The 14242-nt window shown below is 46.4% G+C and overlaps 1 protein-coding gene across 1 annotated transcript; it reads left to right on the forward strand.

The window, feature by feature from the left end:
- The first annotated feature begins 820 nt into the window (after positions 1-820).
- Positions 821-13772, forward strand: DHX33 (DEAH-box helicase 33). The gene is made up of 12 exons (XM_075032496.1): positions 821-1140; positions 2970-3130; positions 3837-4064; positions 4874-5044; positions 5954-6139; positions 6844-6955; positions 7344-7503; positions 7932-8020; positions 8615-8742; positions 9321-9524; positions 10299-10385; positions 11148-13772. The coding sequence occupies exons 1-12, from the start codon at positions 852-854 to the stop codon at positions 11454-11456; spliced, it is 2124 nt and encodes a 707-aa protein (XP_074888597.1). The 5' UTR covers positions 821-851; the 3' UTR covers positions 11457-13772.
- The last annotated feature ends 470 nt before the right edge of the window (positions 13773-14242 follow it).

Below are 14242 nucleotides of genomic sequence, written 5' to 3' on the forward strand. Positions count from 1 at the left end.
AACTTTAAATCTTACTTGCTAGGAGTACTAAAAATGTTTTGGACAATGTTGCTTCAAGGTAGCTTGTGAGACAGGAATCCCTTTTGGGTTTTGTTTCTTGGGTTTTTGTGTTGTGGTGGTGGTAGTGGTGGTGGTGTTTTCAGCTGAGTGTTTAAGAGCCTCCTAGTAGTTTGCCAGTGGGAAGTTAGGGAGTGGGGATGAAACAAAAAGACAGCCAGCCCTGTGGCTGGGGTAAAACCTTCTGTACATGTGAATCCCCAGTGTGAAGCGGGCTAGGTGATGTGCCCCTTCCTGAGGATGACCTCCTGTTCTAAGTCGTGTTGTGATAAGACGGCTCGTCCATCCTTGCTCTTCCAAAGCTCCTTTCCTCGCACGCTTCCTTCCACTCTGGTGGGGTATTTAAGATTGTACCCCCCTCTTTACGGGGAAGTGCCGTGGTATCCGTATCTGGGATTAACCTTGAAGTGTTGCTTGCTTGCACCCCAGGACAAAATGGACTATTACTGGCAGGTCACCACCTAACCACGAAACCGTTCCCGGGCAGCGTGTCCCACCAAGTACCAGAGTCCTCCTGGGAGAGCGCGTCATCGGCCGTGTCTGATGTCGGAGATTATTAGTGCCGGCGAACGGTACGTGGGAAGGCCGCGGGTCCCCGAGATGTTACCTGCCAGCCGGCTCTCTGCCCTTCTTATTCTGCGGGCTCCCCTGCCGGGAGAGAGGCCGGAGCAGGCCGCGGGCCCTGCCCCCTCTGCGGCCAGTCCCCGGACTACATCTCCCATAGCGCCCCGCTCCGGCCGGCGAGTCACGTGGGTGGGGCGGCGGCGGCGGCGCGAGAACGCCGAGGCGGCGCGATGACGCCGCGGCGGTTCGCCAGGCGGCAGCCGTATCCCGGGCGACGCGATCGGCGGCGGCGGCGGTGGTCGGCGGTCGGCGGGGCGATGCGGCACGGCGGCGAGGCGCCCCCGGCCAAGCGGCCCAAGGCGGCGGTGCGGCCCCCGCGCCCCGCCATGCCGCACGGCTCCCCCGCGCCGCGCCGGCAGCCGCCGCCCGCCGGCTCGCAGCGTCGCGGCCTGCCCATCTTCCAGGCGCGGGAGCCGTTGCTGAGCCAGCTCCGCGGCCTCGACAGCGCCGTCCTCATCGGTGAGGGCCGGGGCGGGGGTGGGCGGCGGGGTTCCTCAGCGCCACGGCCCGGCCGGGCGGGTCCGGGCCCCCCCCTCGGCCCGGGGAGCGTCGCCGCGGCCGCCCGCTGAAGAGGGGCTCAGCGCGGGGGAGGCGGGCGGCGGGGAACGGCGCGGCCTGTGAGGAGGAACGGTTTGGGCCTAAACGTGAAACGTGGTAAATTATCAATGTTGCCGTTCGTGGGTTTCGACTGGCGGAGGCGGCTGGTGGCTTGGTTTTTAGGGAGACGGCAAAAGTATTTCTCTCTTGTTTCGCCGTCTGCCTGGAGTTCAGTCAACTTAAAGCCAAATGGCAACCCCCTACTCTTTGGAAAAAGGATCTCCTCAGCTAAATTTTCAGGGACGTTCGCTAGTTTTATTAGGTTTCCTTTGAGGCCAAACTAATAAGCTGTTTGTCTGACTTTCAGGAGCTGAAGACGTACAGCTTCCCACCTGGAAGTCTAAAGACTCAGTGTTTATTAGAATTAAATGAGAAATGCTTTGTATTTCACTCCTATAAGCGAACATTTAAAAAAAAATCAGTCGTGGTAGCTGATAGGCATGACTGCATTTATCCCCTTTCCTCTCTACAATCCTGAGATCGTCATTATTGCTTGCTAAATATACAGTATAATATGCCACTTAGAATTTTGCAGCTGTGGAGTGAGGTAAAAAAGCTCACCCATGATTTCCAGTCTGCAGCTGCAGTGCTTACAATTTGGATTTCCAATTCTCTGCTTGGTGGCCATCCTTCTGAATTTCTCATGCTTCTTCTTCCTTCTCTTGTCAGTTCTCACCTCACTCCCCGGTGTGCTCTGTGCTGTTGCTGTCTTGCAAGGATTGAGAGTACAGGGCACTGTTTTCCAGAGCCTCACGCTCTTTCACATAGAGCAATTCTTGTAACAGGCCAGTAGAAAGCTGAAGGGGATCTGATTTGAGTCACAGGTGTGTTTTAAACTGTAATAAAATGTGCAGGAAAACGACAGTGATGTTGAAAACATTCTCTGCTTTTCCATGCACATTGCACTTCAGACGGTTTCACTTGCGGTGCCTCTAAGCACTACGATTTGTGCGACATTATAGTGTGCCCAGTAAGTTACACTTTTTGCTGCTGATGCTGTGGTGTTGATGGTAGTTGTCTGTATCGCATCTTTGGTAGAGGGGTCTACACAGAGTTCGTGGTGGCAATACACCTGGGGGGAAATGGGATAGTGTTTGTTATCTTGTGTGCTAGTGCAGTACAGACAGAGAATACATTCGCCTGAGCCTGAAAGGACCATCTCTGATTTCCGGAAGGCACAGAGAAGGACTTGCTGGCTTGTTGGTGCCCTGAGTGCTCCTCTAAGAGAGCCTCAAACCTTAACTTGCTACTTGCTGTTGTCACAAAAGCTTTAATTTGCTTACAGCTTTACTTTGAAACTTCCTAGTGCATAGTGTGAATATATGCATAAACCCAAACTGATGTCTATTCCTTGCTCTGCATGGTTATCTTCTTATGTTGGCTGTGTTACACACCAAATGCTTCATACCTAGACAGGCTGGAATGTGTTTCTAAAGCAGAGTGTGGCTGGAGAGAACCTGGGGGAAAGGAGTTTTGTAGAGGAGTGGTCTAGCAACTAGAGCAAGGCGTTGGGGTCTGTCTCTGGCCTGCCGCTGCTTTATGGTGTGACTTTGGGCCAGCTGTCGAACCTCTTCCTGTCTTCAGCCTCCCCATCCTGAAATATGGTTAAAAGTTAACATAAAAAAATGGGTTGGGACCTTTCATTTGAAGATGCTATAAAAGGGAAAAACTATTCCCTTGATCTTCCTTAGGAGAAACGGGCTCAGGGAAGACCACTCAGATCCCTCAGTACCTCTACGAAGCGGGAATTGGTCGCCAAGGCATCATTGCTGTGACCCAGCCTCGCAGAGTAGCAGCTATAGCCTTAGCTACCAGAGTCTCGGACGAGAAGAAGACAGAGCTGGGGAAACTGGTAGGTGCTTTACAGAGTCTTTAGAGATTTGGTTTAGTACTGCAGCATTGATGGGGCTGTATCAGGGCTTAATGGGTAAGATAAAAAACAGCCACAGGGGTAATAGGTACTCTTCATTTAATAATATGCCTGAATAGAAAAAAATGGCTGTTTACCTGCTTCTGTGGCTTGGGGTGGGCCATGTTTGACACTCTCTGTGGTATTTTACTTCTTGATTATTGTCTGTGTTCCTCCATTTGAAAAAAATACTCATTAATGAATAAAACAAAAATGTTGTGCTCTCTTCCATTGCTCCCTGTGTCAAAAGTCACTGTCAAGGAGAGCAGAATGCTGAATCTGTGGAGATCTGTGAATCTGCAGGAGAAAAGTGGAGGAGAAAGACTTCCCCCTATGTAAAAACTTTGGAGAGCATGGAGTACTTTCTAGCAGGGGAGGAAGGAAAGGAAACTTGGAGCATTTGCGATAAACTTCTAGTTGGGAAAAAGCCAATTGGGATACAGTGTTGAGAGCATCCTTTGGGTGGATTATTAGATTTGCAAGATTAACTGCTCACAGACTGCAAATACACTGTTACCCTTTCCAGAGCCTCCTTGGCTCTGTCTGATGCATTGACCAGAGTGCTTTGTAGTCCTTCCTCATGGTACGATGGCAACGAGAAATGCCAGTAACTTTGTGCTTGTACTTTCTGTAATGTTCACTTCTGTAGGTTGGCTACACTGTACGCTTTGACGATCTTACATCTGGTGAAACGAGAATCAAGTTTTTAACAGATGGAATGCTGCTTCGCGAAGCTATTGGGGACCCTATGCTGCGGAAGTACAGCGTTGTCATCCTGGATGAAGCCCACGAGAGGACAATCCATACTGATGTACTCTTTGGAGTGGTGAAAGCTGCTCAAAAGAAACGAAAGGAACTGGGCAAACTGCCACTAAAAGTATGTGCATCTAGGATGGAAACGAAGGGCAAGGGATGGGGCTTGGACTCTGAGTGCTATGAGTATCTCCTGGGGTTTGCTGAAGTGTTTGAAATTTCAGCCTTGACTATTTTTCTGTTCCTAAAAAGTCCCTTTAAATCTGAATAGTTAAGGGTGGCCAACTTACTATGTGTGGGCCTGATATGACACGTCTGAACAAGGTATCTGGTCACCTTCATGCTGCCTTTTTTCATAAGAGCCTTTTGGGTGTGAGCTACAGACTAGACGCATTGTTGGGAGAAGTTTTGGTACTGTTGCTGAGAGCACCCTGGATACAGGAGCTCTCTCCCTGATACGACAGCTCTATGACATGCTCACACTGGGGAAGGAGGTTGCACGTGTGTGTTGGGTGGACATGTAATGAATTTACGTGAATACATAATGAAGTGTGTGGAAGCACGTTGGTTTTGATGGGGGAGGCACGTAGGGGACTGGTAGGGTCCTAGCACAGCCTTGTTCAACGGACCATTCTACAGCCTGGCTTCGTGGGTACTCGGCTCTCTTTGTTAAGAAAACAAATACTTTTGTCAGAAAAGAATTTTAGCACGTCTTTGCTCATTTTATCATACCGACGCGTTACGCTTGTGTGATACCAAAGCTGATGGCTTTAACAAGGAAAGATCACTCTCTTCTGTCCCAAACCTTGTGTGCTTTTTGCTGTTCTGAGCCCGTATCTCAGTCTCAGAAAGCTGACTTTTGGCTAGTCCAGACTGGTAAGTGTCCTGCTGGATAGAAACTGCATGCTAACTCATTTTCTGCTCATATTGAAGGTGGTCATCATGTCAGCTACGATGGATGTTGACCAGTTCTCCCAGTACTTTAATGGAGCTCCTGTTCTCTATTTAGAAGGCAGGCAGCATCCCATTGAGGTCTTTTACACCAAACAGCCTCAAAGTGATTACCTCCAAGCAGCACTGGTGTCAGTCTTCCAAATCCACCAGGTATGGCTATCTTGTCAGGTTTGTGCCTCTCTGGGGCCATGGATTGTTGATCAGGGGGGCTCACGGGTTGCTGTGGCAGAAGAGATGGCTTGAGCTTGCTGCTGCCAGATCAGAGATGTCCCTGAAGTGCTCACTGCATCCTCTGGGAAAAGTGGGTGGTTAGGGAGCATGCTGGGTTAGTGAATTGGACTGGCTCAAGGGAGGGATTGACAAATGCCAGTGTTATTCTAAAAGTGAAAAGAAAGATTGGAAGTGGTCAACTGTAAAGAGCCTTGGGTCATGTGGGGAAAATCTAGGCATAAGCTAACAGTAACGTGAAGATGATTCTAATTTACTGTCGAAGTGTAACTGCAGAGCAAGTAGAAATCTATTAAAATGACACCTTATAGGCATTTTGTGACTAAATGTTTGAATGCAAAACTGCCAGATGGTTATGTCATTTAATTAAACTGCATTTAATGTTTTGAAGATGCTGCTGCTGTTAGGATTTGGGGACTTGTACATCAAGGCTAGAGTTGAAAGGAGACTGCTAAGCAAAGCTCTCTGATGTCAATTCATACCTAATAACTAAATGTTCCTCTCACCTGAGTTCTCTGTTTACTGGCTTGTACCTGGGTGGCTTGCTCATTTGCATGTCCTGGACAGTTTTTTATGAAATAGACACGTGACTTTAAGCGACTCCTCCATCCTGTTAAGACTCAGTCCTGCAAAATGTAGTTTACTCTTCACCTCTGGTGAATCCATGGGGAACTTCAGCCTGTTGCATACCTTGTACTACATGTGTGTCTTTTCTTTCTTCCTTACCTGCTTTGCTGACTTGCTGTCAGGACAACATCTCATTACAATCTCGGTTTTCTCTCCTTATCCAAACCATCTTAACTTCTCACTTGCTTTTTCCTCTGGCTCCAGGAAGCACCCTCTTCTCAGGACATCCTGGTGTTTCTGACTGGTCAGGAAGAAATTGAAGCAATGACCAAAACATGTCGAGACATTGCCAAGCATCTCCCTGATGGCTGCCCACAGATGATGGTGATGCCTCTTTATGCTTCTTTGCCCTACTCTCAACAACTCCGTGTCTTTCAGGCTGCCCCCAAGGTGAGGCAATGTGATGGGTAAACAGGATGAGTTTGCTTGCATGAGTGTTTGGAAGAAGCATGTGGAATTTAAAGGGTTAAAGCTGCATGTACTGCTAGTAAGTGATAGTCTCCGCTGTCTTTAGGCTGAATGGTTCCAGTGTGATATAAGACAATGCATCTGTAATGGTACTAACAGATGCATACAATAAGTCATCTGGGATCATAAAAAGAAGGAAGGGTTAGGGGGAGTGAAAAGGGCAGCGGAATTGAAACTTGCCCCATTTCATAGGAATTTTATGTCCATATCACAAAAAAGCTACAGCAGTCAATGGGCTAAATACTAAGAAAGCTAAAAACCTGGGCATATTTGGCAGGGCCCTAAGAAAAGGAAATTGTGCTGCCTCAGGCACTTTTGTACCTATTTAGCAGATATATAAGAATTCAGATCTTGTACTTGTGTCAGAAATGAAACCAAAATGGTTTAAAGACATATTGATAACAGCTGTCCTGAGTGGTGTATTTTGTTGCAAGTGTAAGCACATGTTTTAGAAACTGATTAGGAGCTAGAGATTATCTTAATTTCTGAGAGCTGGTGTAGCAAGCATGGCATGTGGTCATAACATGCTGCAACGGTATGTAGGCTTGGCCCATGCTGGCCAAAAGTAGCAGTGTTTCTTCATTGCAGCTAATCTAAGCTGGCTTTTGACTGGCTTTTCCTTCCAGGGCTGTCGCAAAGTGATCCTCTCCACCAACATTGCAGAAACCTCCATCACCATTGCGGGAATAAAATACGTTGTGGACACAGGCATGGTCAAAGCAAAGAAGTACAGCCCTGGTGAGGAATTCTAAGGAGCAATGCAGAGATTGTTTTCAGTTTTGTAGAAGTTATTTGAGGCTATGAGCCCCAATGAGAGCTCATTTAAAACACCCTCTTCACTGTCTAAATTAATATCCCAGGTTTTAGGTGTGGGTTTTGGTGTTGGGTTTTGGTTGTTTTTTTGGTTTTTTGAGTACCAGCCATGTGGGGGTAAAAATCTGTCAAATATGAATCTTCTCTTCAAGGACACAGTGCATGATAGCTTTGCTTCAGGGTGCTAAACCAAGTAAAGTCTGAGCAATATTTGGATGGCACACCCTGGGATTTTGTTGTTGTTAATCCTACATGTTTTTCAAAGCTGTGCATTACACAGACATTGACTGAAGTGATGCTTTTCCATACATAGAAATTGGTCTGGAAGTGTTGGCAGTCCAGCGGGTGTCGAAGGCCCAGGCTTGGCAACGCACAGGGAGAGCAGGGCGAGAGGACAGTGGGATCTGTTACCGGCTCTACACAGAGGATGAGTTTGAGAAGTTTGACAAAATGACAGTACCTGAGATACAGAGGTGAGGACAGCACCCTGATACCGTCATACTTCTTGCCACACCTCTTTTATGTACTGTTACGGATGGAGCTGTGTAAAGAACTGAGCAGCAAAACTGGATCTAGGGTCTGACTGATTGACTTTTAAGAAAAATGAACTGTGGAGACTAAACAGAAAAATTAAGAAGCATTTGCTCAGGGTGGACAGTTGGGCTCTGAGTCTCCAAACACATGGGCGATAGTTCTCTTGACTTTCCTCCAAATCTTGGACTTGCCTCTTACCCCTTCTGGTTTAGGAAGTAAGGCTTCACTAGCCAGCATTGGACTAGTCTCTGTCAAGTTGCAGCACAGATCTGAGGACTCTATCTCAGCTTATAGACAAGTAGAAGAAAAGAAAAAAAGAATTAAAAAAAGAAGAGAACAATCTTAGTTATTTTTTCTGCCTATGTAGGTGTAACCTGGCCAGCGTGATGCTTCAGCTCCTTGCTCTGAGAATTCCCAATGTGCTCACCTTTGACTTCATGTCCAAACCATCTCCTGGTAAGTGGTTACAAAGGCAGCCTTGGAAAAAAAAATGACAAATGAGTCACTGAGGAATTGCTTAAAAATAATGTCTTCAGGCCAGCCAGAGAAGATGGAGTATGGAAGGTCAGGGCTGTGAAAGAGGAGCAGCCTCTCTCTGCTGCATCTTCTGCTGGTGGTCCAGAAGTCTCAGATTCATTCGCTTCTCATTGCTTGTGCTCAGTCTCATCAGAGCAGCCATGGTTATGGTTATGGCAGAGAGCTGGAGAGTCTGGCTTCCAAACAGAGCAGGGAGCAGTTCTGAGTCATAAAGAACATGAAGGTGTGCCTTGACTGTCAAGGAAAGTCACAGAGAATCTCACACAGCTTCTGCTCAAAGCTAGGGATGACAGCTTTAGTTTTGCCTCCATTTTTGCTGCTTAAATTGGAAAAGGTGATTGTTCTACTGGATAGAGGGGGATAAACCACAGTTTGGGGCACTAATTTCTCTAAACAGAAAGTACTTGTCCCTCTGACCAGGGGAAAGAGGTGGTGATGGTACCAGCTCATCCTTCACATCCCTGCCAGTGCCAGCCAGGAGGCCTCACAGCTGGAACATCCTTGTTTTGACAGATGCCATTCAAGCAGCAATTGAGGAGCTGGACCTGCTGGGAGCTGTGGAACGAAAGGAAGATCAGCTTGTCCTAACCCCCCTGGGAAGGAAGATGGCAGCCTTTCCACTGGAACCAAAGTTCTCTAAAGTAAAAACTACAGAAAAAGCAGCTAATTTTTATCTCATGTACTCTTCCCAGTAACATTGTAATTTCTCTTTCAAGCTCCTTAAACAAGGTCTGGAATTTGGGGTGACTGCAGCTGTACTAGTATATTTGCCATACATTAATGAAGCACAGCTTTATTTACAGCAGCTGTGCGCTGGTTTGCTTGTCATTTGTTATTTAATTCAGGGAGATCTTTTAAAAGATAATTTATTTCCTCTGGCACCTCTGAAGCTGAAACAAGGCTAATTTCCTTGCAGTTTCCGGGATTGCTGGTAGCACTGTTTAGCAGTTTCATGAAGTGCCTCATGCTGTAGTTGATTTTAGTTGCCATGTTTGTACTGTATATGAACTGGCCAGTCTCGGGAAAGAGCGTGACAGTTGCTGTTAAAGGTGCCTGGTGGGCCCACAGGAGGATTTACCATTATCTCTAGGCCCAAATGTTTATGAAATTGTCCTGAACAATGCCTGGTAAAGTTCCTGGGCTGCCAGTGAGCAGAAAAGTCTGCCCGTCTGAAGTGGATTTGGTCGACCAAAAATCAGTTTTGTTCTGTGATTTGCAGACCATCCTCATGTCCCCCAAATTCCACTGTACAGAAGAGATCCTGACCATCATGTCGCTGTTATCAGTGGACAGTGTCCTCTACAATCCCCCTGCCCGGCGGGATGAAGTGCAATCTGTCAGGAAGAAATTCATCTCCAGTGAGGGGGATCATCTTACCCTGCTCAGCATGTACAGGGCCTTCAAAAATGTCAGTGGCAACAAGGTAGGATGCTCCAAGGATGCCAGTGCTCTCTGGGGGGCTCGTGGTGGTGAGGAGCTTTTTTGGCATACAGCAGAGTGACGTCTGCATCCTTCATGGTTGATGCAATATGCATACTTCCAAAGCAATGAGAAGAGAGGACTTACTCATCCTTTACAATTGAGTAATTGGAGAAAGCTGTTCAAATGCCGAAGGTTCCTCAGAAAGCTGTAGCAAAACTGGTTATCAAAGCTTCATGAGGCCAGTTCTGTAATCAGAGCCAGGTCTCTTCCTTCACTGGTTCCAGCTGGAAACAGGAGGGAGTGGGAGAGTGTTGAGACTTGCTGATAAATACCTAGACATGCTCCTTGGCAAGATTTGTTGCAGAAACACTGAGCATATTTACAAGCAGATTTTGATTTATCCTACCCTATAAACTCCTCAGTTTCATTTGTAGATCTGTAGACTAGTGTACCCCATTCATTGCAGCATCTGTCATTTTTAGGCGATTTGTTTTCACAACCTGTGGGACAGCGAGTGCTGTTTTGCAGCACTTGGTGGCCTTGCAGAGCAATTCTGAGTGGGAAGAGAACAACATGCTGTTTCTTAGCACTGTGGAAGGGAATGTAGACACAGGGGAGTAATCAGGGGTAGAAATATGACAAGGAACTGGGTTAGCATCTTTTCTCTGAGAAAGATGGGGTGTTTGGAGGATTCTGCTTTTCATGGTATCTGAAGACTGTCATGCTTCTTGGGTGAAGAAACAGGCCCTTCTAACTCCAGGTGTCTCTGCTGCAGGAATGGTGCAGAGAGAACTTTGTCAACAGCAGGAACATGATGCTTGTGTCAGACGTCAGAGCTCAGCTCAGGGACATTTGTGTAAAGGTAACTTATGCCATACTGTATTTCTGTTTCACCTGTTTGTATTTTTGTTTGTCCCCAAACTGATTTTGCTGTGCTCCAAGTCCCAGGAGTGAAAGAATGTGGTTTTGTTTTCAGTCTGCCATGAATAGTCAGGTAAAATTCTTAACTCTGCAGCTGCACTCCAAAATCTCAGAGCTGCAGCGCTCAGTGGGTTGAGGAGATGTGAAGAGGGAAGGGGAGCTCTGGGAAGGCTTCTTGGCTAGAAGATTGTTTTTCCTAAGGGGTTTCGCTGCTTTAGTGTAGATGTGACTGTGCGTGCTATGTGCGTCACTGAGTGGTATCAGCCTCAGCAGCCCATGCTGGCTGGCTTCTTCACAGAGTCAGCCATTCAATTTAACAGCAGTTTTCACATCAGCACTGTTCCTGCCAGTCACAGAGCATAACGCGCAGCGTGGGAGCTGCTGCTGAATTGCTTGCAGTCTGTATGTGACATGGGAGCAGCCATTCAGCACCCCTGTCCTGCTGTGAATGCTAGTTGGCCTGAAACTCACTCCCAGGAGAATCTCGATCCATTTTGCAGCTCATCTTTTGTTTGCTATTAGTCTGGATTAGCCTAACATCTACCTGAGCTGAATTCCTAGCGGTCCTTTTATATTTCCCATGCTAGCAGGATTGCTGACACAATATTGCCTGATCTCAGAATCCCACTACCATAGGGCTGTGTTTCCCCACAAGGGTGCATATACACGCTTGCTTACTTTTGTGTCTTATGCTGCTGAACAGCTATCGATACCGATTCAGTCCTCCCGCTCAGACACGGGAAACATCCGCCGCTGCCTGGCTCACAGCCTCTTCATGAACGCCGCGGAGCTGCAGCCAGACGGCACGTACAGAACCGTGGACTCTCATCAGTCGGTGGCCATCCACCCCTCCTCCATGCTCTTCCACTGCAAGCCAGCCTGTGTGGTTTACAACGGGCTGCTTCACACCAACAAGTGCTATATGCGGGACCTGTGCGTGGTGGATGCAGACTGGCTGTATGATGCAGCACCTGACTATTTCCGCAAGAAGCTCCGAACAGCCAAGAATTGATCTGTGGGTCTGGGACCAACAGGTTCAGGGGTTTTAGGCTGACCCTAAAAGACTACTGCTCCCGTACATTCATTACAAAACAAAAAAATAGAGCTTTGCCTTGCAAAATGGGTAAAAAGCGTAGAGGAAAGTGTCTTCTCCATGAGAGCCAGGCCTCACAAGTGTCTTAGAGGCTTAGAACAGTTTAACAGTTAATCTGTAAAAAGGGGAACATAGTATGTACTCTTTGCGTGGGTGTATACGTGTGTGTGATAAACCTATACTGGGGGGGGAAAGGGGAGCTGGTATCAGATTCCAGTTTTTAAGACTTACTGAAGTTTAACAGGCTTAGGTAGGAAATGAAATCCTAAGAGCTCTTCTGAGCAGATTTTATATTTTTGATGATTGTGCTTTTATCCTTAGCAGGTTTTATTGGGGAAATAGGAGAAAAAAGTTTTAAATGTCTACATACAGGGAAAAAATGCCTTTTTTTACTATTTCTAGAAGGGAGGTGCTACTGTCTTTTACTTCATCAAACATCTTTCTGCATGCATGTCATGTTCACTGTCTTGGGGCCTTACGAAGGCCAGTAGTGGGAATGCCTGCTTGGACAAGGTCTTCACTGCTTGTGTCTAAGCCTCAGGGGCTGGCAGTGGTTTCTTGGAGAGGTTGTCCAGCTGCCTGCATGCTTGGCATCATCTTTGTTCGCCCTTTTGCTGTTAGGGCATGTTGTTCCTCAGCAAATACTTCTGGCTTTTCTGACTCTTGTCTGTGCACTTCTAGCTTTGGAGTTGGCACACCAGCCACAACAGCTAATCAGGCCAATTTGAGGGAGACTTAGCAAAATGAGAGTGAAGATTTGGTTTAGAGATTGGACTTCCTTTAGAGATCCGTGATTCATCAAATGTTTGTGTCTTCTGCTCTGACACCAGTGCTTCTTCCGCATTCTGCCTCCACCAGCCCTGTGCCGGTTATACTTTGGTTTTCCATTAGAAGTTTGGAGCTTGACATTGTCAAGAACCACAGATCTACCATTAATATCTATTATTTGGGTTTTTTCTTCCATATTCCCTTGGCATCTACCCATCTCTCTGTTTCCCGTTGGAGAAAAGTGACAATACCAAACTAATCGTCTTTTTAAGTACTGGAATTAAGAAACTAGTCCCACTCTAAAGGGAAAACTTGTTCTTTAATGTGCAGGAATTTAATGTGAAGGAAAGTGGATTTATTCCATTATCACTGTGTGTTGGTGGGGGGAAAAAATGTTTTTAAATGATATCCTAAGTACTTCTAAAATAACCTCTCTGGGAGAGGTAATTTCCAGTTTCAGCAGAGTCTGTTGACATAGTGTAATTTATACAGATTTTTGGACAAGTTGAACTAAAGCTGGTTAGGTGTCTGAAAGGGTGGGAGAGGAGGCTGTTCTGCACATGCAGTGTCATTGTGTAATATAATGGGGTTAGTTTACATGGGCTGTGATGGGATTGTTCTTGTATCCTTTAAATAGCAACTTTTTGTAAAAAACAGCTTATAACGTATTAATAGGGCTGCTCAGGGTTGCAGTCATATTGACTATTGGCAAGCCCTTATTCACTCCATTTGCTTGGGGAAAGCTGCTGACTTTGCTTGTGATCTGTGAGGACAAGCTGCATTTGCCATGTAATAATTTGTCCTTTCTGGTTACACGCAAAACGGTTATACAACACATTGTAATATGCCTTTTTTTTGGGCTCTAGTATTGGCTTACCTTGGTTTTCTCTTTGAAAACTGGGGCAAATACCTCCTTTGTTCTTTTTTCTGCTGTTAACCGGAGCGTCACTTGTGCTGATCTGCAAATTGCCATCTCCCGAAGAGTGTAAGCAGGTACCTGGTGTACCTGGAATGGTCTCATCTCTCAGCCTGTTCTTAGGAAGGATGATACTGAATGTCTGCAGGGGTGCAGTGGAAAGGCACACACATCCCTTTGTTGTGCCTCTTTGCAATATTGTTCTTTAGTGGTTTGAAAAAAAGAAAAAAAGGGGGGGGAGGGGTGACTTGTTATTTTTGTATGTATGACCAGCTGCAGTTTTGGATTGATATTTCAAGAGTATGCGGCTATTTCAATTGTTCTTACTTATACAAATTGCAGGGAATTGTTGAAGCATTGTATCTGTTTCTTGGTTTTATAGACTTTGCATCTGTAGGGGAAAATGGAGCATAAGCACAGTTTGTTTGGGCAGTCTTAAACAGACTCTTAAATTAAGAGGGAGGGGATGGGTGTTTATTTCAAACTAATTTGTATATTTTTCCCAAAATAAAGAAGTGATGGCAAAAATCCAAGTCCAGGGTGTTGTTTTGTGAGACACAAAAGGAGTGTGGATGGAAGACATGATCACAGGACATTCGTATGGGACAAGTCCCAGCATTTTCAGTTCTTGCAGGAGTGTCGTCATTTTAAAGCAGTCTGGGGTGTCTGCGTGCAGATGTTGAAGATGTTAAGGTGCATTCGCATGCAGAATGGACCCCGTTGTTACAGGTGCAGTGCTCAAACACCAGTGTGGAGCTGGGAGTAAAAATCCCGGTCCTTTGATGCGATGGGGTGATGGCGATGCTCTCCTGCAGCTTTGCAGTGAGCAGCACTGGGCCTTTTGTGCTGCTACTCAAGAGAGGGCAATAGTGCCAGCTTTTAGACAAAGGGAATGCTTCGTGCCAGGAAACAGTTTGCCTTGGTCAGTCTTCCCTCTAAAATATTTATTGCTAAAGGAAGAAAAAAAACAAAAAAAATAATTTTTCCTTTTTTCTGAGTAAACTGGTGGGGTGTTGCCGGG

This window comes from Buteo buteo, chromosome 7, assembly GCF_964188355.1.
Source record: "Buteo buteo chromosome 7, bButBut1.hap1.1, whole genome shotgun sequence".
Lineage (NCBI taxonomy): Eukaryota > Metazoa > Chordata > Aves > Accipitriformes > Accipitridae > Buteo > Buteo buteo.